Below are 24,399 nucleotides of genomic sequence, written 5' to 3' on the forward strand. Positions count from 1 at the left end.
GGCTTTTGTTAACAGGGTGTTCTGATAGCTCCAAGTGAAAGCAGAGCTTCAGAAACAGCTGCATTGTTTTTGGAATTGAACAATAGCAAGAATACAAAAGAACAAGTAGATGCATCTGTAACTGGTTAGTGCACTTTTATTAAGTTTTGGTGTGGGTGAATAAGCAGTCATGGATGCATTAGATTTTAGTGCGTGCAGCTCTTCAATTTAGACAGAAGCAAGTGATAAAACCTGTTTGTCACTGCTTGATACACTGTTTATGTTTTGTAAGAGGAACAGAGAATTAAATGTTTGTAAAGGTTTTCAAGAAACCTGTATTGATGGAATCAGTTTAAAGTATTTGGTAAGAGGGTACAATAGTTTTTAAAAAAAAAAAAAAAAAAATTGTGCTGTGCCTGTGGATTTCTGAAATGCACTATGATGCTGCAAACCAATGTCCAGCAATTAACATGTTTTGAACATTGTTTTCCCCCAGAATGTGTATCATTGCCACTCACTGGAACTAAACCAGAAGTCTCTGGGAAGAGTAATTCTCTGACAGAATCATCAGCTACCAGCATTTTGGATATTAATATTTCTGCTCCAAAAAAGCCAGGTTTGCTAATCTAATTATAAATCTTATATAATATTTTTTCTGTTTATCTGCCTGTGCATGTAATGGTTTGTTTTAATGCAGGTATGATTTCATTCACTTTATTTAGGAGTAACTGTACATGATCCCTCTCAATTATACTGATTTTCAGCTGGTGTTACCAGTTCAGTCATGTCCTGTACACTAACAGTGCAACATTCTGAAACATATTGAAACTGAAAATAGTCAGGGATGGGAAAGCACCAGCCAAAAAAAGTGCAGTGTCTCTTCACCTGTTTTCTTCTTAGTGTCTTCCGTGGTTACATCTGCACAGTATGTGCTTTACTGCTATCGAAATGCTAACGTTTGGCTAGAGTAGGATACTCCTAGTAGGTGTACAAGGTATACCTAAGAACTGTTAACTGTTAACCCATTAAAATACCAACTGTCAAGGGATCATTAATAAAGTTCATATTCTGTTGGCAAAAGTCTTGCTGACTTCTCTTTATATTTGGTGCAAAGATCCAGTCACATCTGTTTGTGTGTTTCTAGGTGATGCTGTGAGTCCAGCTTCAGAGAGAGACAGTGATTCATTTGTTTCTCTAGGTGAAGACAGCTGTAAAATTAACTTATTTCCTGCAAAACCTAACCGTCAGATTACCAAAGTTCCATTGCGGGTTCCAAGGACAAAACCAGCTACTCGCCCTGTGAGCCTGCCTGTAGACCGAATACTTCCTCCATGTGTTTTGAATGAAAGAAATACACGAAATGTAGGAGCAGTAAGTCCAGAGAAGCTGGGCAGGTTCCCTACTATTGAAGAAGTTTCAGAGGTGAAGGCACGCCCTGGTGTTCCTACCTACTGGAGACTTCCTTGTTACAACACCCAGATGCTGCGAAAAACTTGGGACAAGCAATATAAACAGTATGATATCACAGCAAGGACAGCAATGATTGTGACTAATGTGCCTCAGGAGAACCGAGCACTTGAGAGTGGAACTGCAGATGCCTTACCTTCATCATGCAGCATTGGTAACAATTCAGCTAATGCCATTCTTCTTAGTAAGCCATGTTCTGTTTCTGTCAGGTCAGGAAGGACAGCAACAGAAGGGAATGGTCTTGATGCCAATCCTCTTGCTGCCTTCAGGGCACCAAGAACACTGCAACCACCCCCAGGGACATTTTATAAACCACCCTCTAACAAAACAAAACAAAATGAAGAGGGTTCTTTAGCTAAAGCCTGTGCATCAACCAGTACTAGCTTTGTGCTTCACCAGGATAATACTGCAAGGAGCTCTGCAATTCCATCAGGTGATCCTGAACAAAACACAAATGAACAAAAAACTAGCTCAGAGGATATTCACCCCACAGATCTGAAGCCTACTTACCAGAGACTGAGACCAAAAAGGATCCAAGAACTGGAACACAGGGAAGCTCATTTTGTATAGGGTGCAAATTCCTCTTGGACTGTATGCAATTTGTTGATGTTGCCTGTGGAGGCTTCCCTTTGCCCTGTTATCCTTTGCCTTCCCTTGAGAATCCCACTTTTGTGCCATATTGGAGTTATTTTTATATATGCAGCATTTTAAAAATGGGGGGAGGGCTGGGGAATCATGAAGGAAATAAGTTAAACTTTTTGTAATTCAGTGGCTTTTCATAAAGATTTAATGCATTCCCGGTCTAGATACAGCTAATGGGTTCATTGAATAAGACACTGAGCTTCATTTCATTGTATGGAATGGAGTGCTTATTCATAGAGAAACAACTATTGCACATAGCAGTGAAAGGAGCCATTTTTCGTAATAGGCGTTACAATAAAAATGGAAGGTTTAATGTTCACTGTCTAAGCATAAACCAAAGCATGTGCTTTGCTTTGTAAAAGCATTTGTTCAGTTTTCTAATCTGTGCAATTAAAGCTTTGCTCCTGAACAGACATACGTACTGGCCAGTGTGGCCCATAATTGTGTATCATATGTGTATATTTTAGGCAGACATGGTTATCTGTTGCCAGTGTTGTCACTTTAATATTTTTTTTGTACAGCATGGATGCACTTACTGAGCTTTACTTTTCAGAAGCAGCAATCAATCCACATCTGGTTTCTTGTGTAGCTTAGCGAGTGGGGCAGATGTGCACAGCCTGTTCTGTTTGGATGCCCTTCTGGAGAGACTGTCGGTTGCAGTGGTGCTGCCTTTCCCAGGTGAACAAAAAGGCAGTGATTTGCTTGCTATAGATCAGTTTCACCACTTAACCTGGTGTAACTGAAATGAAGAGCGTTGTTTCCAAGTTTCAGTGAAAGAGCTGAAAATAACCAAAAATCTGCATTAGTAGGTGCATCTAATAGTTTTCACTTTGTATTAAATGGTTTTTATGTGTACACGGTGTTATATTTGCTTTAAAATATATTAACTTGTTAACATTTCAGTGACTCTATGGCTTCTATATCTGGATTTCTTCTAACTTATTAAAATACAGACATTTGGACTTTGCAATAGTGTAGTACTCTGCTGCATCTGTCTTCCAGGGACAGGGGGCGGCACGCTTTTCTTAATGAGAGTACAGTTAGCTTGACCCTTTCTCACATACTGTAGGGTACAGTTATTTTAGCATGGCACTTTCTGCTGATACAAGAACCAAGAGGAGTCTCAGAGGACAGGAAAAGCAAAGATTCACTTTTTCTGTTTTTACAACATAAAACCAACATAATTTAGTGGACTTGCCTACTTCATTCCCTTTGCCCTTCTTCCCAAAATATCCCATACAAAATCCCACACTGCATTCAGTGGAGGTAATCTGATTTTTAGTTTCCAGAACAAAAGATGTTAAAGTTGCAACGCTGAACTTCTGATTCCTTGTTGCATTTCCATGGAAGCATGGCTTGCGCTCTTGGCAAAGGCCATGCTGCCACTGGATGGTTCTGGCCATGCCAGGAGCCATTTCTTTGGGGAGCTACCTCGTACTACAGAAAAGCTGAAGATGCCAGATGCTGCTGTATGTCCAGACTGGTACTGTGAGTTGCACAATAAAATATAAGGAGGGATAAAGGCTTCTTGACATAGATGCGAGTTTGTTCCACCTTGGGAATGGGGGGGAGGGGGGAGAAAAACTCCACACAACTGGTTAATGAGCAGAAATAGCATTAATGGAACATTACAGGTGTTGTAGCAGAACCTCTTAATGCAGCTGTGAAAGGATGGTGCTGATGAGTATAGATTAGGGCCACAAGATGGCAAATTAATTTATGAACTACCATTAAATCTATACTCTTACTATATTTTAAGTGGTTTAGTATATGTCTAGCATTGAATATGCTAATGGCTTAAGAAATTGTAATAAAAACAGTTCATCTAGCTGGATGGAGGGTCACCGGTACTCCCCAGAGCAGGCTGCTGAGATAGAGAATTACAATAGTGTATACTAATCTGTGAGACGGATGTTTCTTAACCAAGTCATGATACTGGTTACTACTGGTTGTTACCATATTGCTCTTTATGTACCATCTGCTTCCACATTTTGCTAGCATGAAAGGTTTCTACTGGTTTAAATGTGCTTCAGGTCTTTGTTTGCTGTTTTCCATAGCCAGGCAGCTGCTGGGGAGCTCGGTGGGGAGTGGGAGAGCGCAGCACCCTGCTGCATGCCTGTGTATGTGCGTGAGGAGGTGGCTCAGAAACCCACATCAGTTTATGGAAAAATCATCACTTTCAAAAGATTAATTATGTATGTTCCTGCTTTATAATGTCTTTGACACTCTTTATGCAATACAAATGAAGGAGCAAATGCATTTATTTTGACATGAAAACCTTTGAAGCCTATTTAAGAGTTGTGATCCTGCTACCCAGCATGTGACACCACAGGAGGGGCTGCTGTGGGAGGCCAGAGGGTTCTTCCAGAACTTTCCTGTGAGACCCGGGAATAGGGCAGCCTGTGTGGGGCTGAGAGGCAGTGGCTTAGGGGCCACTGTGTTACTTTTTAATTTGTAAATTTTTGTAAACGCTTGCACCTTAACGTCAAAGCTGTGTTTTTATTTGGGCTGGTACACAGAGGCCTTCCCCTCTGTATGAGGAACCGCCTCAGCAGGCCCCGGAGACGGGCAGACGCCTCCTGTCAGGGCGGAACAGAACTGTAAGGAACCTGCCACGGCAGTGGAGCCTTAAGCCTAGTGGAAAAGACTGGCTTTGTTTTTGACTGGAAATGTTACTAATGGTCTCTATTGTTCCTTTCGGTTCTGATGCAGATTTCCCGAAGTCTTGTGTTTTGAAATTGCTTCACCCCAACTGAATTGCTCAAGGTCATGCAAAGTGCCAGCAACCTGCAGCTTGCCCTCAAGGGAGGAAACCTTTCTGTGTCAGATTTGCTTGGTAATTGCATTTTCTGAAGGAGTAATGCACTGCCTCATCCCTCTTAAAGCTTTGGCAGAGTACTTCCTTAAGTCGCTGACCTAATTAGTCATGACAGCTGCTTGTTTAGCAGGGCCCCTAATGCTACCAGAACTGCCCTTCTGAGACCATCCTTTCAAATACAAGGTTTGTTCAGATCTGGAGAAATACCTTCAGAAATATCAACCTTCTAGTACAGACTTTATTGTGCTTGTGCTGGTGATATTGGATATTTTGGGAGGATTTTTATTCAGGAGTCCTTAAACTTGCAGATTGAGCTGTTCTGTATCAAGCAGGGGATTAAAACAATCTCCTTACAACTGAGCAGTGTTGTTTTGTAAGTGCTAACTGTATCTAAGAGATGTGTTTCTTTGCAGCCAAGCTGAACATTCCATTAGAAACCTTTCTCTTTCCCATAGCACAGGAGTGCTTACATATAAGGTAAGCTTTTGTGGTAAGTTTTCCAGTTTTTTATCGCTTCTATTTAAGAAGTCCTTGTTTTGCTTGCAAATCCATGAATTCTTTAGCTTCTGTCTTGTAGCAGAGGCTTAATTGAGTTCATCTGAAAGCTGATATGAAATGCTCTGTGAAGGCAGTTAGTGTGCATATGCTAACACTGGTAATTTAGTTCAGAGCATGTTTGCACTTTTTAAGTGACCCTCTACTTAACACAGTACAGAGTGATCTCACACACTTGATTCTTCTTGGATGAGCTTAAACTGGAACAATGTGCTTCAGCAGTGTACCTGATGCAGCTGATAATGCATGTTCAGTCCATGGGGCCAGACTGGAGCTCATCTGAAGCAAGCCCAAGACACGTAATGTGTGGGTGCTGGGTCCTCAGCACTCACTGTTTCACTATAAATCAGTTCTTCCTGGACCATCCCACATCTTGGTGTACACACAGACTTAATGTGTTGGGAAAATGGGACAAATAATTGCAAAGTTTGGGGGCAGGATGTTGGATATTTACAAACAATGCTGTTTTATATAAGCATGTCAACAGAGAAGTAAGTTTCACAGGAAAATGCTTTGGAGACAAGCCTTTCTGAATAAAATGTTCTATCTGCATGCCCATTTATCTTTGTAGAGAGAGGGGAGTTCTGTTTCTAATTCAGAGATGCTTGGGATCCTTGAAAAGTGTTTTCACTCACAGGTAGAAGAAAAAAACATCCTAAATCTTCCAAAATGTAAAATACTTGAGGAAGGTGAATGCTAGGAAAATCTTCACTCCCTAGCACTTATGCTGCTGGATGACAGAAGAGTGTCTATGTGAAGTAAACTGGATTACACCAGAAGTGGAAAACATGCCTTCTGAGTTTGCTCTTGGTGTGCTTTGTGCTTGTTTGACTGCAGATTGGGGTGATTAGCCCACCACTGGGTTTGCACATGTACAGGAACTTTTTAAGATGCCACATTTCCCTGTGACGTGTGGAGGAGTCTGATTCTGATTGTCTTTGATTCTTAGAAATACACCTTTCAAATGGAAGTTTCACTTGGGTCTTTTCTTATTCTGTGATTTCTTGTCAGCACTCCCCTTGAAACGTTATACCAGCAACCTTATGAATAATAAGCTTCTGCCAGTTTCGGTGCACTCATTTCTTTGCAGCTTGTTCTTTGCTATCTATTCAAGTAGTGCAACTTATTTCCTCACTTTCCATCTCTTTTCTTTAATTTTTTTACTAGCAGCTATATCCAAGAAATATCATTTGACTCTAGCTTGCCAGAACTTCCCATTCTTGTCCTTCAGGTCACTCCTTATCTATTTCATGGGGGGGAGGCCTCTGAAACACATTAGGGAAAACTTAAAAACCTTCAGCTTGGGTTTTCCCCAGCAATTTAAGATCACTGCGTGCAAAACTTAGTTGAGAAAACCCCAGACTGTGTATGTGTAGTTTTCTCTGTGCGCACACACACGTAGGTGTGTCTGTTTATCTATAAGACACATTTATACACACACACTCCTTCAGTTTGCCTGGGCAAAATTGTGTTAGCTATCATTGTATTAGCTTTCTAGTGAGGCTGTGTCTAGGGACATGTGCTTTTACATGTGTAAGAAAACACCTCACCAGTTAAGAAACTGGATGCTGGAAAGCGTTAGTCCTGAAAATTAGAAGTGTGGCCCATGAGCATACCCAGTACACAAGTGTACATATTTTCGAAGCTATCTTTTCAAGAAATTTTTAAATTCTAGTAATTTTAGAGAAATCTTTGCTTGTGTGGCTGGAGAGTTTACTAGGGATAATTTGCTGGACAAACAGCACTTAACCTGATTTGGCTTTGTAGTCAAAAGTCAGTAGTAGGCCTGAAATAAGTAATAAAATGCTGGTATTTAAAATAACTGTTAAAACTATGGCATACGTAGGTGAGGGGTAACAGAACGCACATACCTTATGACCCTGTGTGTTGCATGTAGGTGTTCATGAAGTACATCACAGGGAACTTTTACATTATCAGATATCTATTGTAGGTATAATGCAAGAACTATCACCAAATCTGTTTCCACTTATTGCTTTCATTATGTTCTGATACATAAATGGAATGCGTCTTTTGCTGCTGCTGGCAACAAACTACAGATCATTAGGAAATCCTTAAGTGATTGTGACAGCTGTGGGTAGAGCTTCCAGAGAAATTGTGCAGTGTGCTCCATAAGCTGAACTATATTTTCCCCTCCCATGTGAAATGATAGGCCCCACATAAGCTTTCTCTGTTTACTTTCAAAGATCCCACTCTTCACAAAGCAAAAATGGGTCACAGGCACAGCTGATGTAGTTGAACATAGAAAACAAATATACTCTACCATCATCCAATTGTGATGTAAAAAATCTAATTAGGAGAGATTAGTTTAATCTGTTAAAGCTGTCTCTGTGTACATGCAGGCAGCAAAAAAAGGATCCATTTTCTTAAAATAACTTGACTTAAAATCTCAGAGTTAAAATGTTTGTTTGAATAAAACTATTAAGTTGTCTGATTGCCTTGGACATAGTTGTAGTGCCTAAACACAGTCTACAGCTGAGCAGCAGCAGCACTAGTTTCTCTGCTTGCACTGCCATTAATCAGAGTGGACTTCCCTTCCTTTGTGAATCTATAAAGCCCTTTGTTTCTCTGTCAAGATTGCAGCAGGGTGAGTCTCAGCTGTGATACGAACATATGTCCAACAGAAATTAGATGAAAGCCACTTGTAAAAGAGGAGGTTGCCATCCTTTGTGAAGGAAGCCAGATGAAAGTCAGTGGTTTAGGTGGCAAATCTGTGAAGAGACTTGAAGGTCCTGAGATGGCGCTGGGAAGGTGGCAGTGTGCTGAGTGTAATGCTCTGCTGTCAGAGCTGCAGCGTGGTCTGGTGTAAACCTGTCGACTGTTCAATTCAGTGACACGAAGTTTTGTGAAGGATTCTCAAAGGTCTCCCCAAAGCCCTATGAAGGAGTAAGAAAAAGGCAAACACTACTACATCATTTTTATTTTTTTAAATAATGGATTAGTGCTCAACTTCTATGTGGAAGAACAGTCACAGTGAGGCAGTGAGGGAAGTTGTGATAATGCTGACACAGAACCATTGCCTGGCATGAGCACTGGTGAGAGGTTTTGCTGCATTACTGTCTCTTATAACCCCTACAGATGAAAACCTATAAGGAAATCAGTGTTCACTCAGTGCTTTTTTGCTTCTGGATCTGACCATACTACTTGAGGGTAATTTATGTTGGAGATGTGAAATGACCCATTTAATACTAATATGAAACCTGATTTAGTAAATATTAGTTGAAGTAGGACAGAGCTTGTTGAATGCGTCTCTGGAAGTCTGAGTGTGAACCCATATAAGGTTATGTTGTATTTAGCTTAATGTATTTCTGTGTGGGCTTGCAGCTTGCTGACATTTAAGTTCTAGAAAATATAAAATTGAAGATCAGATGAGAAGAATGAATTTTTTTTCTCCTGTAGCAGTGTTGTGAAAGTTACTTTTGTGTCTCGCTGTCTCTGCTCTTAGAGAGTGGTGGTCCGTGAAGAAATGTACTGAACTACCTATATTTCTGCACGCACAAATGTTACAAGAGCAAACTTTCCAGGCCTTTCACAAGGGAAGTATAGCAACAGCAAGGACATTAATTTTGTCAGAATAATTTGTGAAAATTGAGTGGGGGGGAAAAAAAATCTTCTCCAGTTACTGCAGTTCTGATTTGTCTAGAAAACCTAGAACAAATTCCCTGTCTCTAAAACATTGTCTCCAATAGAAAAAAAACATATGTGGGACCTTCATGAAACAAATGGAGCTTACAGAAAGTATTGAAAATCCCACAAACTAAATTTTGAAGTGGTGGGAAAGACTTTTGTCTTCTCTGAAGCCATATCAGCAGACATACAGTTGAAAGAATCTGCTAATAAAGTTACCGAGGGTTATATGTGTGTGTCACGATAATATTAAAGAATCTGAGAATTAACATGTTGCACTATTCTTAACCTGATGGTAAGGAGGAAGGCTGTGATATGTCAGTATCCCTGGAGGTCAGGCTCTGCAGAAAAAGCAGGAACATATTGTAGGTAATGATTAAATTCAGAAGACAGTGCCTTAAAGCAATACTCATTGAGAGAAATTTTTGATAGCTTTTGATAATAAGGTGTAATTGATATAGTATAAGCAGGGTAAGAGGACCCTTGGCTAACTGCTGTTGACAATCTGGAGGCAGGGAATGTTCTTTCTACTGAACCTCCAGGGTGAAGTCAGGGAAGAGCTATTGTTTGTTGTTGGCCACCAGTCAAAATATGAAACCTTACTCTACATCATGCTAATTTTGCTTACTTCATTTCTAGGCCTCACTGTTACTCATCTCACATAAAGTAAAACACACAAATATCTGATTCACTGCATGATTGTCTTCAGCTTCCTGTACTATCAGCTGAGAAATAAATGGTTAATTTCATTCCTAACCCAGATACCTTTTTGTGGTTCCAACTGCAACACTAGAATGTGTGCTGTCTAGCAAGAAGGTCTACATGATAAAAGCTGTCACCATATTTCCCTACTGAAGTGCAAAAGCCAGAAATAGAGTGAAGAAAAGGCCTTTTTTTATTACTTCATTGTTTAAAGCTATTTTTAACCTCTGTTTTTTCCTCTGATGTTGTCCTGGAGGTTGTAAGGTAGGGTTGAACTTTGAGAAATCAGATAATTATATTTTTACATTTAAAATTTATTTCTACTCATTTATAATCAGCTTTGTTATACTGTGTGTTAAAACTAGCAGTAATGACTGATGTAACCAATTACTTTCACTTTCTTGTCTTCTGTCAACAATATATATGAGTTTTCTTTCTGAATGTATGCAGCAAATTGCTCTTCCATGTTATAGTATGAACTACTGGGGGGGAAAACAAGAGAAAAAAGTAAAAAAAAAAAAGTGCTATTTTTTATTTTCTTAGTTTGGGGCTCTGTAAGAGTCTTCCCATGCTTCAATAGCATGCTGGTGATAGAACCAAGTTATTTTTGTTGGCCCTTATAATCAGCCCCCTGGAAAGGAAATCAGTTCCCGCAAAAGGAAGATTATCAAAACACATTTTCATATGCCAGGGATATAAGTCATGCCCCTCAAGCATGTTGTCTTCAGGCAGCAAGCATATGCCATTCTAAATAGTAACTGTCATAATTTGTATTAGCTTCTTAATGAAAAACTGAATGAACAGTTCATAAGTTTGTGGGGCTTTTTCTGGTTTTAGGAGGGGGTTAATCTCTATGTTAATAAACTTTTTTTTGGAAACTGAATTTCTTCTGGTGCTGATGCTGTTTCTAATTGCAGCTGTCTCAAGCCACCACTGATTTTGTGAGCAGGGTGCTGCCTTTAAAGAGTGAAGACAGAGCTCCACCATGACTAACCACTGCGGAAGTCCATGTACCTTCTGAGCCCAAGTGGAGTTCTCAACACATTATTGCTAGGTGCTACTTTTATCATGGTCCTACTCTTATTTTATTATAGTGTTTGTCTCTACTTAAATTAGTAGAGCTTGAATCTTAACTACACAGTTCTAGTTAGTCTGAGTAATGCCCAGATAGGAAAGGCTATTTCAGGATTGAAAATTAATTATTCCTTATTTATTCTGTGCTGCTACAGAATTTGAGGCTTATCTGTCCAGTGTCTTCTGATTGAATTATTTAAGTTCTTTTTTCCTATACTTTTGTCTCATGTTCACCTGTCTAATTCAGATTTCTAAGCAGTGTAAGGTTAATACACTTCAACGCTCACATCTGTGAAGCTGTTCCATTTAGGAAACCAAAGTTCTTTCCCTTTAGGTCCTAGCGAAGGTTTTATAAACAAAGCAGTCTAGGGAAATACAATTGTATTCCTGATCATCCTAAAATTAGAGGTAATTCTAAAGTGTGTCTGAAAAGCAAAATAGAATCTTTAAGTTTTATGTTGATTGCACTTCATGTATTAATGCCATAACTTAAATAGTTTGGTTTAGGTCAAAAGAAAAAGTACTTTAAGATTCTACTAAATGAGTCAGAATTTAAACCTTGGTAATCAACCTATTGATTTCTTAAAGAGCAATTCCTTTGGCACTTTGTGCATATTAATTAGGTTGTCTGTCATTGAGTTACTCTTCTTATAAGGAGTATCCCTGTCACTGTCAACAAATGTAACTAGCAAGGTTTAATGTAAAAGATCTTAAAGGTTAAATAGCAAGCACAATCTGGATAACCTCAGTTACTGCCCTTTTTTTTCCCCGAAGGTTATTTGGTTTTGGCTTTTTTACTACTTGTATTTTTAGTCTCAGAAAAATAGCTAGATTTTCTAAAGCAAATTCTAACAGCCATTTTATCTGACAATCCTAATCCCATTTATGGCCTTGCACTACAAATTTTCTTGCTAATAGTAGTGAAAGTTACAGGGTGGTGCAGGTATGTCATACATTGAGATTCAGGAACATGAGCTAAGAGTCTCTGTACTGCTAGGGAACCTCATTGAGATAGAAACTCTTAATGATGCATGGCTCAGTAAAGAGCCAGGAGGAAGAGTGGAGGCCAGGCCATTGGCAGACTACAGATTTTATGGCCTTGAAATGAAGGCTTGAATTTCCTTTCACAGCTGTTGTAGAATGATTCCAGTGTCCATCTGGGGTTTAGAAGAAGGCGAGATGAGCTGGAACAAAACTGGCTTTTCCTCAATTGTTCAGTTGCAGGATTCGTTCTTCAGAATAGCAGCAGGTTGGAGAGTCCTGCGTTATGCAAGAGTGTCAGAAAGCTGTCCGATTGCCCATAGTTGGCAACTCCGTGAGGGGAACCTCGATGGAAACTCCTGAGAGCAGCAGGCATACTACACTAATGGCAACTGCAAGTTGGTGACTGTTGGAAGCTGCCTGCAACCAAATATAGGACAGCTTTCCATGTGAGAATGTTCTTATGAGCCATCAGCCTGCTCATATGCAGAACCTGCTGCCACTAGTGAAGTTGCAAAAGTATTGTCTTTTCTTGATGATGCTCAGCTAATTCTATTCCTGGGTTCTAAACCTTTCCAGCAGCTAATTGCTCAGAAGTGCTCTGGATTGGGTAAATGTCTGAATAAGAACTAAATGTGCTTCTTTTTAATTACTTGATGGAGAAAAAATTTTGAATGTTAGTGTCTAAATTTAGCCTTTTCTGTCTCCTGAGTACACTCAGCAATCAAATAATCAATCCAGATTGGTTTCCTAGTGTCAGCTCTATGAAAAAGAAATATCCACGTTCTTAGACTTGCAAAATTGGCCTCTGTTGAGACATGATTGGCTGGCTTTTTGCACAAATACAGTGTGGCAAACTCTGAAGGACTAGCATTTAGCCAATTTGATACAGAATTTCTTATTCAGTTCTTTGGTCTCAGTGTTAGGACTTCAATAATGTTTCCTCCCATCATGGATTGAAATAGGCTTCAGGTCCATCAGTGTGAAGCTAGATCTCCCAAAACAAATCTGCATGTCATGACGAGTGTTTAGGATCCCAGTATTGTCTATACCAGCTTACAGTGTTGGGCAAAGTCAGCAAACTGTGGATTAATTTTGTTCCCTTTAGCTTTTATCCACTCAAATTGGGAGGCTGTTGCACCCCAAAAGCATTTCTCTCTAAACCATCAAGTGTTAATCCATTTACTCTTTACAAAAACAGTAGCTTTTTATAGCTAGTCTCACTTCTTGTGGTGCTTTGTAACTTAGCAGTTAGGCTTGATGGAGTGATGTTGAAAATTGCATGAAATGACCTACAAAATACGAAAAATGCCCCAGGTTTTGGCATCATTGGTTTTGCATGGATATTCTTTCTGCAGAATTGTTGTTTTGTTGTTTGATTTCCCAATAAGCAGCACAGCTGGTTCTAGCTAAGTTTGGCCTTAAATATCTTGCTCCACTTTCTTCCATGCCCAGTGTGTCAGAAGAAATCTGCATATTCTTTAGGATCCCTTTCCAGCAAGGTTAGTCAGGGCTGGTGCCAGCCCTTCCCCAGGGCTGGCCACCTACTCCCTGGTTGAGATCTAAATTCCTTTTCAGTTCATAAAATGTGGACCTGAGATTATTTTCTAAAACAGTCAAATAATTATTACTGATTTTTATCTAATGTTTTTAACTAATGCTTTGTAGACACATTAGGACAAAATATTCTCATGTGTTTTCCAAACCTTATTTCTTTAAATCAACTAAAACCTCCTCCACTTAATAGATTTTCTGGGAACAAAATTCTAGCAGAATAGTGGCAAGGGAGACTCAACAAATCATCTAATCCATGAGCAATTTTACCTGTGTAAGTCTTGATAGAGGTTTGAGTAATTTCCAGTAAGGCCCCACAGCCCTCCCATGCATTGAGTTCTACTACTTCACCATTCATTAGAAAGTGCTTTCCAACATCTAACTTCAAGTTCCTTTTCTACATTCTTCCAGTTACTAACCATTCATGAAGAAACTACTCTTTGATCTTTTAAATCCCAAAAGGCAGCTATAAAGTAGGAAGTCAATACAGGTAGCAAATACAAATGCTTTGGGTTTTGGTGGGGGTTTTGTGGTTGTTTTTTTTTTTTTAACAGGTCTCTGTATCTGTTTAGATTTATGTCAAATTCTTTTTCCTTTTGAAGGTAAAAATTCATGGTGATTAAAACGAGTCATGAACCTAGAAAACAGAAAATACAACAGTTTAAATTCCTTTGTATCCATTCTAAAATGTGGTGGGAGTTGCCGAATTTAAAAGCATAAAAATATGAGATCCTGTATTTTTTAATAAAATGGCAACAAAATGGATTTGCCTGTACAAATTCCATTCCAGGCTGTGTTAACCAATATACATTTATAGTGTCTGAATGGAAGACATAATTCTCTCTCTGTCATAATAACTAAACAGTTTTATATAAACTAATGTCCAGTTGTAAATCCATCTTTTCTTGGAAAAAAAAAGTTTAAAAGCACAGATTTAATCTGATAAACGATGCAACAAGTAACTGCTTTCATTACTTGCAAGTTTAAGTTAATAGCTGGATTCAATGTTAATGACTTTTTTCATTCAAAAGAGATGCTTTTCCTCTCTGCTTTTTGGCACTGATAAATGTGTCACAGGAAACAGCCTCCAAACAAAGGAAAGCCATGATTTTTCATGTATGATAGGGTATCAAGTGCAAAATTAAATTGTACAGACAATGAAAGGAACCGATCTCTAAGATAACTAATCTTAAAATAAGAACGGAAAGCTGTTATTTTGCTCTAAGGTATGTTTCAGCTGTCAGCTGAGAAATGACAATGCATCCTTTGCCACAGGTTAACCAGAAGTGTTGATACAGAAGAATGAGCTTCTTCAGGCAAGTCAAACTTCTACTCTGGAAGAACTGGATCCTCCGGAAAAGACAAAAGGTAAAGTATTAGTCTTTGGATTTCAACTTTGGACCACACGCTCCACTGGATGAAGTGACTGGTACATTTATCAGCATGTAAAAAATCACTAATTCTTCAAAGAATCAAATGTGATCTTTGTATGGGCCTGCTGTCTGGGATCTTGTCTGGTGCAGTTTGCAAACATGGTCTTTACAGTTTAAACATAGAATACTTGCACTGGGGTCATCTTTGACAAATAGTATTGTGCACCAGGAGAAGAGCTGTGGGTAGTAATATTTTTGTATTTTCACATAAAAAAATTTGCTGTTAAAAAACATCATGGGCACCACTCAGCTCAGGGATGTTTGATTCCTAATTTAAAATTTGCTCCTCACACTCAGCTACTCTTGGACATGAATCCAGTTAGGGCCCTAAAGTTCACACAGATTTTATCTTTTTTAATATGGTTGAATGACATAATTATAGTGAAAACCAGAGAAGTATTTTAAATCCTTTCAAATCTTCTTAGATCTTACGATATTTTGTCTTAGAGCAAATTTATCTATTACTTTCCACCTTATTTCATCATTGTTCTTTTTTTTTTTTTTTTTTTTTCTTTAAGCCAAATTTTCTTAGTCAAACAGAACCTCAGACTAGGGTCTTGGTGACTGAGGTATTGCAACTACTTCCGCTCTGCAAAGGAAGTCCCTTTGCCTGGTTTCCAGGCAAAGCAAGTCCCTTAGAGGTTCTGACTACCTGTTTCAAACTAAAAATAATAAAGTACCTTAGGGCATCTGTGGGGCTGAAACACTCATGCAAACAATTTTGTCATAATAACAGAGATCAATAGGGTCAAACTGAACCATGGGATGAATTGAAATGCTTACCTATGCTGACCTGATTTTAGTCATTAGGAATGACTCACATGCTGAAATTTCTAGGATCAAATTATTATCTGATTTTCTTCATAGACAAATTGAATGTCCTTTCTTGCATAGCTTCCCAGTAGACTTTCTCCCATAGTCTACATTGCCATCAAGACCTGATGCATATAACATTGCCAGCTCATGATTTAATAGTTTGAAAGTCACCGATCCATACTTGAGCTAAATTACACCAAATATAAGGACCTCTTTTTGAAGCTGGACTTCGTTACTGAAATATTTTTCTCCACTCTGAATAGTAAAACTTTTTTCAACAGAGTCAGTAAAAATCATTTCCTTTTCTAAGTATCCAAACCTACCTGCTTATTTGTCTACACAGAGAAACAAGGTAGCCAAAACAAAAATCCGTAATGTCAAAAGTAGCTATAAAACATGTTTTGGGAAAATCAGCCTGTTTTATGGTACTGCATGATGGTTAACAAAAATGGAGGCATATTCAATCTTCTACTCAAGTTCGTAATTTAGTCTAATTCACAAGAGGAAGGATTTCATTAAAGAGTTAACAGTTGATCCACAGCCAATTTAAGCTTGTCACATTTATATGGTCGTATCGCTGTGCTTGGTCCATTACAACTCTGTCTGAATATTTCATTTCTCTGTGCATGTTGCTGGGATTTCTGGCTGTTTATCTTGTGGTTCTGCAGGTTTATGGGCTGCTCTCTGATCCTTCTGGTGAGTTCTGAGACACCGGTGTGTCCTCAGGAAAAGGGTCACAGGAAGGAATCAGAGGGCTAACAGCACTTGATTGCATGACACATTGTGTGCAAGCTTGAAAGAAAACTTCCCTTCTGCTTTAGCCTTCAATCCTTTCCAAACTAATTAGCTCAGATGGAAAGGAATTACTGAATTCAAGCCTGAGCATTTTGTATTTCCTGGGACTGAAGTAAGAATCAACATCTAAGCAATAACCCAGATTAATTCTGCAGCAAAGATGACTACCAAGGAGTCTCACCAGTTCTCAGCCCTCTGAGTTTCTAGGTGTGTAGTGCTTGTCCCAAAGGATGGCAATGGGTGTTAATCAGACCTTGTGGACCCCTGCTGAGAAGGGTCTGTAACATTCCAAGCTGTGTACAACAGCTGTCAAGGAGAAAAGCTGTAGAATGGCAGGTTTCCTTCTTTAATAATTGTGTCATCTGCCCTATGCTTTAAAAATATCAAGCATGCGTAACTTTCTAGGTGTGTGGGGGGGTTGTTGCTCTATTTTAAAAAAGAAAGCCTTAAGAGAAAAAGTGTGAAATAGGAAATGGTTGCCTGGTGTAAAACTTTCTACCTTTTTGCTGTAAGCATAAGCTGTGCTTAACTAAAGCTATTAGGCAAAGTTATAGTGGAAAAAAACGGGGCAGCTCCAAAAACCTGTTCTTAATTATGCTGTGGAGTATCTTTTGCCCTGCACAGGTCAGTTTGGAAAATAAATAAATAAAAAAAAATATTCACACATGACAATAATGCTGTACGCATTATTGTTACGTATTTCATGCCTGATTGGGGAGGCAGCAGCAAAGGAAAGGAGACAGGGAAGACTTTCCTGTGCATGTGCTACAACTCCGGTTCTGGAGAGAGTTTGTTCTGGCTCTTGTAGGGAGGAGAAAAAGTGCCACGTGGCTGGAGACAAAAATCCCATAGCTGGTCCTTAGAGCCCAATGCCTGTGTCAGAGGATCAAAGGGTTGTAGTTTCAAATCTTTGCCAAAACACATGGAGGCAGTAAAACAAACTGAAACACAGGAGTGGAGGAAACAGACTGAAAACCAGGCAGGATGTTGCTCTGTGGTAAAGCAAATGCCCTTGATTTTCTGTCGTGACTGGGAGCTGGTGACTGTTCTAAGTGTATTGAAAGATCTGGGCAATAAAGTGGCCTTTGATGGGGTCTTCTATGTTATTGAATAAGGTGTTTGATCTTAACATATACATTTCTACCTGTATTAGAAAATTAATAATGTTGAAATGAATGATGACAGAAAGAAGCAAAAGTAAAGATCAAAGAATGTAAGCTTATGCTAATGTCTTTTACTGTTGGGTAAGCACAGTGCACTGACAGCCTACTAATAAGCCCAGCACAGCAAAAGTGTGGATTAAAAAAAAAAAAAAAACCTCAACCAAAAAAAACCCCAAAACAAACAAAACCCCTCAAACAAACAAACAAAACAAACAAAACACCACCACACTTTTTCTCTGTTGGATCTAATCCTTTTTTTCCTATATTGTTATAGAGTCATCCACTTTGTCAAAAAATCTATTTAGATTTATATCTGGCCGATCTGGCAGTTTAATACTACTTGCCACCTCCTTTTACCTCAGTTAGGATGTTTAAATGTTTCTTTAGAAGAGGTGGAAAAGCCACTGAGTTAATGGTGATTCTTCATGGGGCTCTGATGAAATCCTTGCTGTTTCTGGGTGTCCTTTCCAAATTGTGAAACATGCTGCACTGGGCTTTGCTGCTGTGAGAAGAGGCCTCTGCCTTCTATTCACTTTGACTCTAAACATGGTTCATGTGTAAAATTTATTTTGAATTGATTTTTTTTTCTTTTTTCCAGCTTCGTTTTCTGGTGGAGCTTATATGGCCTCTGTCACTATTTCTTGCCCTTGTCTGGCTGAGGAAAGCTAATCCACTGTATCGCCAACATGAATGTAAGAACATTTAAGATGTTTTAATGCTCTGACTTATGCTAGACAATGGCTAGAAGTTCTCAGATAGAAACACTGGGACCTGTTTGCCAAGTATTATTCTTCAGTGGCAAAAGAACAGACTTTGCTTCAAGTAGTTCAGTTATTTTTAGCCATATACTGTAAGAGTTACCAGTGAGGAAGAAAAATCTGCAGATTCCATCAAGTTGTAGATTTCTATAATTCCGTTACTGGAAATGTACTGCCTTATTACTTATTTTAAAAAAAAAAAAGTTAGCTCAGAATTTATTTCAGTTGCAAATAGCCATATTGCTTATATTGGTGAAATTTTTTTTAGCTTAGTAAGAGAGAAACCTATATGATTTCCATCATGTTCCTTCTGTAGTTAGCCAACGATCATGCTATTTAGATTCACACGTGCTGCATTAGAAAAGACACCTAATAATTTGTATTTTGTTTTCCTACTCTAGGTCACTTCCCAAACAAGGCAATGCCATCTGCAGGAACACTGCCATGGTTACATGGCATCTTCTGTAACATGAACAACCCCTGTTTCCGCAGTCCAACCCACGGAGAGGGTCCGGGTGTTGTGTCCAACTACAACAATTCCATGTAAGCAGAGCTATATGTGTGAGACGGGGTTGCAGTAATACAGGCCTGCTAGGCAGCTGCTGATAGCCTGCTCTTGGCACCTGTTGAGCACTCATGGACATTAATGATGCAAGGAGAAACAATGGAGTCTCCTCAGCCTGCTTAGAAAGGTCCCTCAGTACACTCAGGGATATCTTAAAGAATTGTTCTATAGTGTGAATGAATAGGGAAAGGTGAGCTTTTAAGAAGACATCGTGGTGCGAATACTAGAAGACAAAATATTTCAGTTCTAGCACACCAGTTTCATTCCAACAATAGTCAACGAAGTTGAAAATGAGCTCACAATGGTAATTTGGGCCTTTTTGAGAAAGAGTTCAGTTGTACTAGTCTCTAGGGAACACGTGTTCACTTGACAAAATCTGTCCTTTCTATTGCCTACTGCTTACTGAATGTCTCAGGACAAATCTTGTTGATATAAGAGTGTGAAACCCCTAAGTTTTCTTTTCTCATCACTTGAGTTGCCCTTTCTGAATGAGAGCTCTGATGAAGTAGCAGCAAAGGAAAAACTGCACTGCCACTTCTATGTAGCATCTGTTTTGGCTATATACTTGTGAGACTTTAATCAGCATAGTAACCTTCAGATACTAAGCTTATTAAGAAATTAGGAGGCTGGGAGATTTCTGGACTGTTACGAAAAAGATCTGTGAGAGTGCTTCATTGCATTGTTTGTTATAGCTGAGTCATGAAAGACAGCATGGCAGACAAAGACCCTTAGAGTGAAAACCGGTTACAAAAGCTGTAAAAAATGCTCCAAATCTCCCTTTGCAAATAGTCCACTTTGGAGCATCCAATGATTAAAATTCATGAGCTAACAATGTCAAGGCCATTAAAGCTCCAGTCACGTGAAAGACTGTAGCTTGGAGTTAACTTAGCATTTGACCTTTTGTTGCTAGTGAACAGGATTTAAAATAGTTACTCGACTGTTTTTGTGGGGTACAATCGCTCAGTGAAGTTAAACGGTTCTGTTTGCTATACGTTCTGGCTTTTCTAGGTTGCTTGTTACAGAGCAAACTGTCCTTTGTGAGTCAGAGTAAATTCAGTGCATTATAGAGGAAACAAATACATTGTGTTTTCTGAAAGAATGTAGTCCTTCCTGTTTGCTGTTTCCTGTAAGCTAAAATAAGTCATGAGGACTGAGATATACCATTCCATGAATAGAAAAACATAACACCATTAAAAAAATATAATGGCCTCCCCTGCTGCTAATAAGAATTTTTTCATACTTGTTTATAAATACAGGACCTGATTGCATCCTTGCTTGAATGGTATGTTCTAACCCAGAACCAGTAGGTGAACAGCTGCCTGCGACAGTTTGTCACTCCTGTTTTCCCACTTCTCCTAGAAGAAATGTTTTGAAGGGACCTAAAAGCCACCCTTACATCGGAGGGGAATGAGCTGGGAGAGGGAGGAGGATTCTGTGTCTGGGTGATTCCATGTCACTTACCTGGCTGAGCAAGGCTGCATGTGCCCAGAGTGCCCCATCCTACTGCTGGAGCTGAGCCTGGGCCAGAGCCAGAGCAGATTTGCACCATCACTGTGAGGTGAATGCTGTCTGGGGCAGGTCCTGCCTCCCCAGCAAGATCAGCATGGCTGGTGAAGAAAGTGTATGAGAGGCCAACCTTCTGTAGCCCTCTTAAACCTTCTGTAGACTTCCAAATCTAACTGAATCCCACACTGTGAAATTACTCTGTTTTCACCACAAAACTGATCTTTGAGTTTCAAGACTGAAGACAAAATTATTTTTTCCTCACCACTAACACAAAGAAAGTCAACTTCACTTTTTTATGTGAAAGGTTCTTAAGAGTCATCAGTGTTAAATTACTGTTGGTTTACTATTTCTTTTTTCAGCCTTGCCAGGGTATATAAAGATGCTCAGGAGCTCTTACTGGAAGCCCCTGAAATCCATGACCTTGGCAGAATCTGGGAAGAACTGATCATTATGACTCAGTTCATGGAAACAATGAGAACTAATCCTGAAAGAATTGCAGGTAATTGTTTTGTCTATATCCTTTAAACTATTGAATTTTTCCTTCTCAGAGCTGACCAGTAGTTACTCTGCAAACTGGCAGCATTATAATGTCTTTCACATGTGGCTGTTACTCTCCTTACTGTTAGAGAGGGTAAATTAAAATTCATCCAGTGTTGTAACTAACACCTTTCATTTGAGAGGAGGAGAGGCTTTCAGGTCTATTCTACAACCATCTTCCTTAAATAACAGTAGACAAAACTCAAAACACAAAAACATGGATATCTCACCACCCAAAGTAAAACACGTGGCTGAAGAGATTTCATTAATTGTTATTACAGAAGAGGGAGAAGCAATAAAAGGCATCACTGGAAGATGCTGAGGAATAGAAAGCTAGGAATATATATATATATACTATATATATATAAATATATAAACTATATATATATACTATATATATATAAATATATACTAGGAGCATAAACCAGAGAGGAGCTTAGAGATGCTTTGTTTCAAGTGTTAGCTGAAATAAGTTTGGAACAGTGAAGAAGGAAACACTTTCCTTTTGTTTTGATGATGTATTTAGAGAGAGAAGGCATTGCGCACTTCTTATAAACAGGATTGCAAAGGATATGACTCCGTTAATGTTTTGCTTAAAACAACCTGCCAAACTCAAAACACAATCCTGGGGAAAAATTAGAAATAGACTAATGATACTTTTTTTTTTAATTTAATATTTGGTCTTTAGTACAGAATTTGAAAAGATACTCCTAAAACTAATGGCACAAAAATGGACTGGCTCTGTGAATTGATTTGACCAACTCTCAAGTCCTTTGCCACGGGAATAATATTCTTATTAAAATCAGATAGTCACTTCCCATATATTTTTAATAAGATGTGTATAAACCATCTGATACACATCATTTACTATCTCATCAGAGGTTTCTAACTAGAAGTAAAAAAGGGGACTGTCCTCATTGTAAATAACAGTGAGAGAATCAAAATGCCCCAGAATGCAAACAACAAGAAATTGACTATAATATGGGCTGTGGCTTGTACGCAGCTATTGAAACCAAACCTGCCTATTTAGAGGTGAGGAAAAGCATGACATGCGATGGGTTTGCAACATATTACTAAGGGACCACACCCCTGGTTTGGGAAGTTGCCTTTGCATCCCCTATCAACTTTACTCAGCAGTTGGAAAATAGAGTACATTCCTCCCCACTCTTGTCAAATACCGTGTAAATGCTTTTTCAGAATCTGTGGGGGTTTTGAATGGGGGAGGGGTGTTTGGGGTTTTTGTTTGTTTGTTTTGTTGTGGGTTTTTGGGTTTTTTTGAAGTAAAAGTTGGAATCTTCTGTTTCATAAAACAAAGTAACAAAGTCAGTTCTGGAGCTAAACTAACACAACATGAATTGCCACCTTTTTCCATACTGAAAAAGGTACTGCAGAATTGACTGTTTAAGTTATCTGTGTGTGCAACTTAGCACTATTGTCTGTAAGTAACAACCTTAACAGAAAATTGTTATAGGTGCGAAGTTGAGCAATGGAAAATTAACAAATGTCAGAATTAAGATTGCTGCCTCTCCTGATTCCTTAAACTGGATCCACCTCTTGAGTCCTCCTTCCTTGTCCCATTCTCCTCTTGAATGAACACATTTGGCGAGCTGTGTTCTCGTGATGTGTTTTTTCCTCCACAATGCCTGGGTGCCAGGAAAGGCATCAGTGAGAATATAGGGGACAGGCCCTTACTATTGTTTTCAGTGTTTACTGCTTGAATAAATACATGGAGGAGCAATTGAAGTTCTGCTCAGCCCCTGCAGCCCTAGGACAGAATATGCTTATTGTAGATGGAATCGTGGAAGTTAGTTGTCAAACTCTGACAAGACTCTACTTAATCCACAAAATGGAGACACTCTGCAACAAATTTGTGCATGTTTATGTGGAAATGTCTAAAGCTACGTTCCCCATGTCTGTATGAAACATGCTGCTCCTATCAGTTTCAATTGCCTGTTCTGAAGACTGGAAGAACTAGTGCTTTTCAAGCATTCTTTCCCAAAGTCTGTTGATGCTATGTGAGCTGCCTTTAATGAAGGTTGTAGTATTCAATGGACATGAGCAACATGCACTTTCCAAACTCACTTGGACCATACTGAGGCAGAATTTGCACTGATACCAATTCATAACAGAGACAAGTTAAAAAAGTTTGGCACACTCTGACTTTAAGAGCAGCAGTATTTTGAATATTGTTAGTTTAACAGTGGGTAGCCTCATTGGTTTGTCTGAAGGTTTGCAAGACTTTAGTTCAATAGTTGGTAATATTTCAAGGGGCCTTTTTTTCAAAACTATAGAATAAGATTACCTAGCTAAGATTAACTGACAGAAAGTGATAAATTAGTCTAAATGTAAAGGGTTGGCTAAAGTTATTTACACAAGGCCCAGAAGAAAGAACACTAACAACAGTAGCACACTTGAATCTGAACATTAAGAAAGAGTTACCTCAGAAAAAAGGCAGACACTTTCAAATGCAGTCAGAGATGCTTTCAATATTTCCATTGCTGAAGTTCTAGTCTGAAACATGTTTGAGAGATCAGATATGCAGAATCAGAACACTCAGCATTTTTTGAAGATCATTCCCCAACAAAAGATTAAAATTACTTTGAATTTCAAAGATAGTTTTGCACCCCATTAGTCACTACTAAGTACATGAGCGAAAGCATATACTTTTTGCAGGTTTAAGCTAGGGTATGAATTGTTCTTTAACTTCCTTTGTTTGGTATCTTGCTGATCTCTGCACTCCTGTCTTCATACAGGAAGAGGAATACGAATTCTAGACATTTTGAAAGATGGGGAGACTCTCACTTCCTTCTTGCTGGAAGATGTTGGCCTCCCAGATATTGTTGTTTTCCAGCTTATTAATGCTCAAGTGCGTCCTGAACAGGTGGGTAGACTATAACAGCTACCAAGCTGTTATCTGTGTGGAATGCAGTCTTGAGTTGTATATGCAAAGTGGCTTCAGTGAGGGCATTGTACCCAGAATACCAGCTGCCTTATAGGTTGTTTGTACAACTTCTCCCTTTGCTTTTTGTGAATCTAAAGGAAAAGATGTTTGGTCTGTCTTTAAAAAAAAACATTTTGAATGTTCATTAAATACAGATATTTGGTTCAATGCTGTTGTTGCTCCAAAATAAAGAGCATCAAGAAATGATACTGCCAAGCAATACATCCATCCCATGATTAAAGACTTGGCTTAAAAGCATAAGGCAGCTGTGCATCCTTTTGAGACAGCAGTCCTGATGAATAGCAGCAGAGAACTATTCGAGGTTCTTAACATTTAAATACTCTGCCCCAATGTCAGCAGAGTAATATGATGACTTTACGGCATTGTCTCACATGAATAGGTGGGAGTGGAGAAGCAGACCCACTTTCTTAGATTCTGATTGAATAATAGATCTGCTCAGAAAATTCA

General features: G+C 38.9%; 2 protein-coding genes across 7 annotated transcripts in view; both read left to right on the forward strand.

The window, feature by feature from the left end:
- Positions 1–2,990, forward strand: part of ARHGAP29 (Rho GTPase activating protein 29) — a 79,708-nt gene extending 76,718 nt beyond the window's left edge. For 5 of the 6 annotated variants that reach the window (XM_054833039.1, XM_054833036.1, XM_054833037.1 and 2 more), the window contains 3 exons: positions 16–124; positions 476–595; positions 1,124–2,990. In XM_054833039.1, the coding sequence (XP_054689014.1) occupies positions 16–124; positions 476–595; positions 1,124–2,016 (1,122 nt within the window). In that variant the 3' untranslated portion in view covers positions 2,017–2,990. The remainder of the gene's footprint in view (positions 1–15; positions 125–475; positions 596–1,123) is intronic. The other variant, XM_054833038.1, reaches the window with a different exon arrangement.
- A 2,082-nt stretch (positions 2,991–5,072) lies between these two features.
- ABCA4 (ATP binding cassette subfamily A member 4) overlaps positions 5,073–24,399 on the forward strand; it is an 80,926-nt gene continuing 61,599 nt past the window's right edge. The window contains exons 1-7 of the mRNA XM_054832876.1: positions 5,073–5,089; positions 5,320–5,383; positions 14,693–14,785; positions 18,223–18,316; positions 18,784–18,925; positions 20,813–20,952; positions 23,744–23,871. Coding sequence (XP_054688851.1) covers positions 14,720–14,785; positions 18,223–18,316; positions 18,784–18,925; positions 20,813–20,952; positions 23,744–23,871 — 570 coding nt within the window. The 5' untranslated portion in view covers positions 5,073–5,089; positions 5,320–5,383; positions 14,693–14,719. The remainder of the gene's footprint in view (positions 5,090–5,319; positions 5,384–14,692; positions 14,786–18,222; positions 18,317–18,783; positions 18,926–20,812; positions 20,953–23,743; positions 23,872–24,399) is intronic.

Source organism: Grus americana, chromosome 8, assembly GCF_028858705.1.
Source record: "Grus americana isolate bGruAme1 chromosome 8, bGruAme1.mat, whole genome shotgun sequence".
NCBI classification, from domain to species: Eukaryota; Metazoa; Chordata; class Aves; order Gruiformes; family Gruidae; genus Grus; species Grus americana.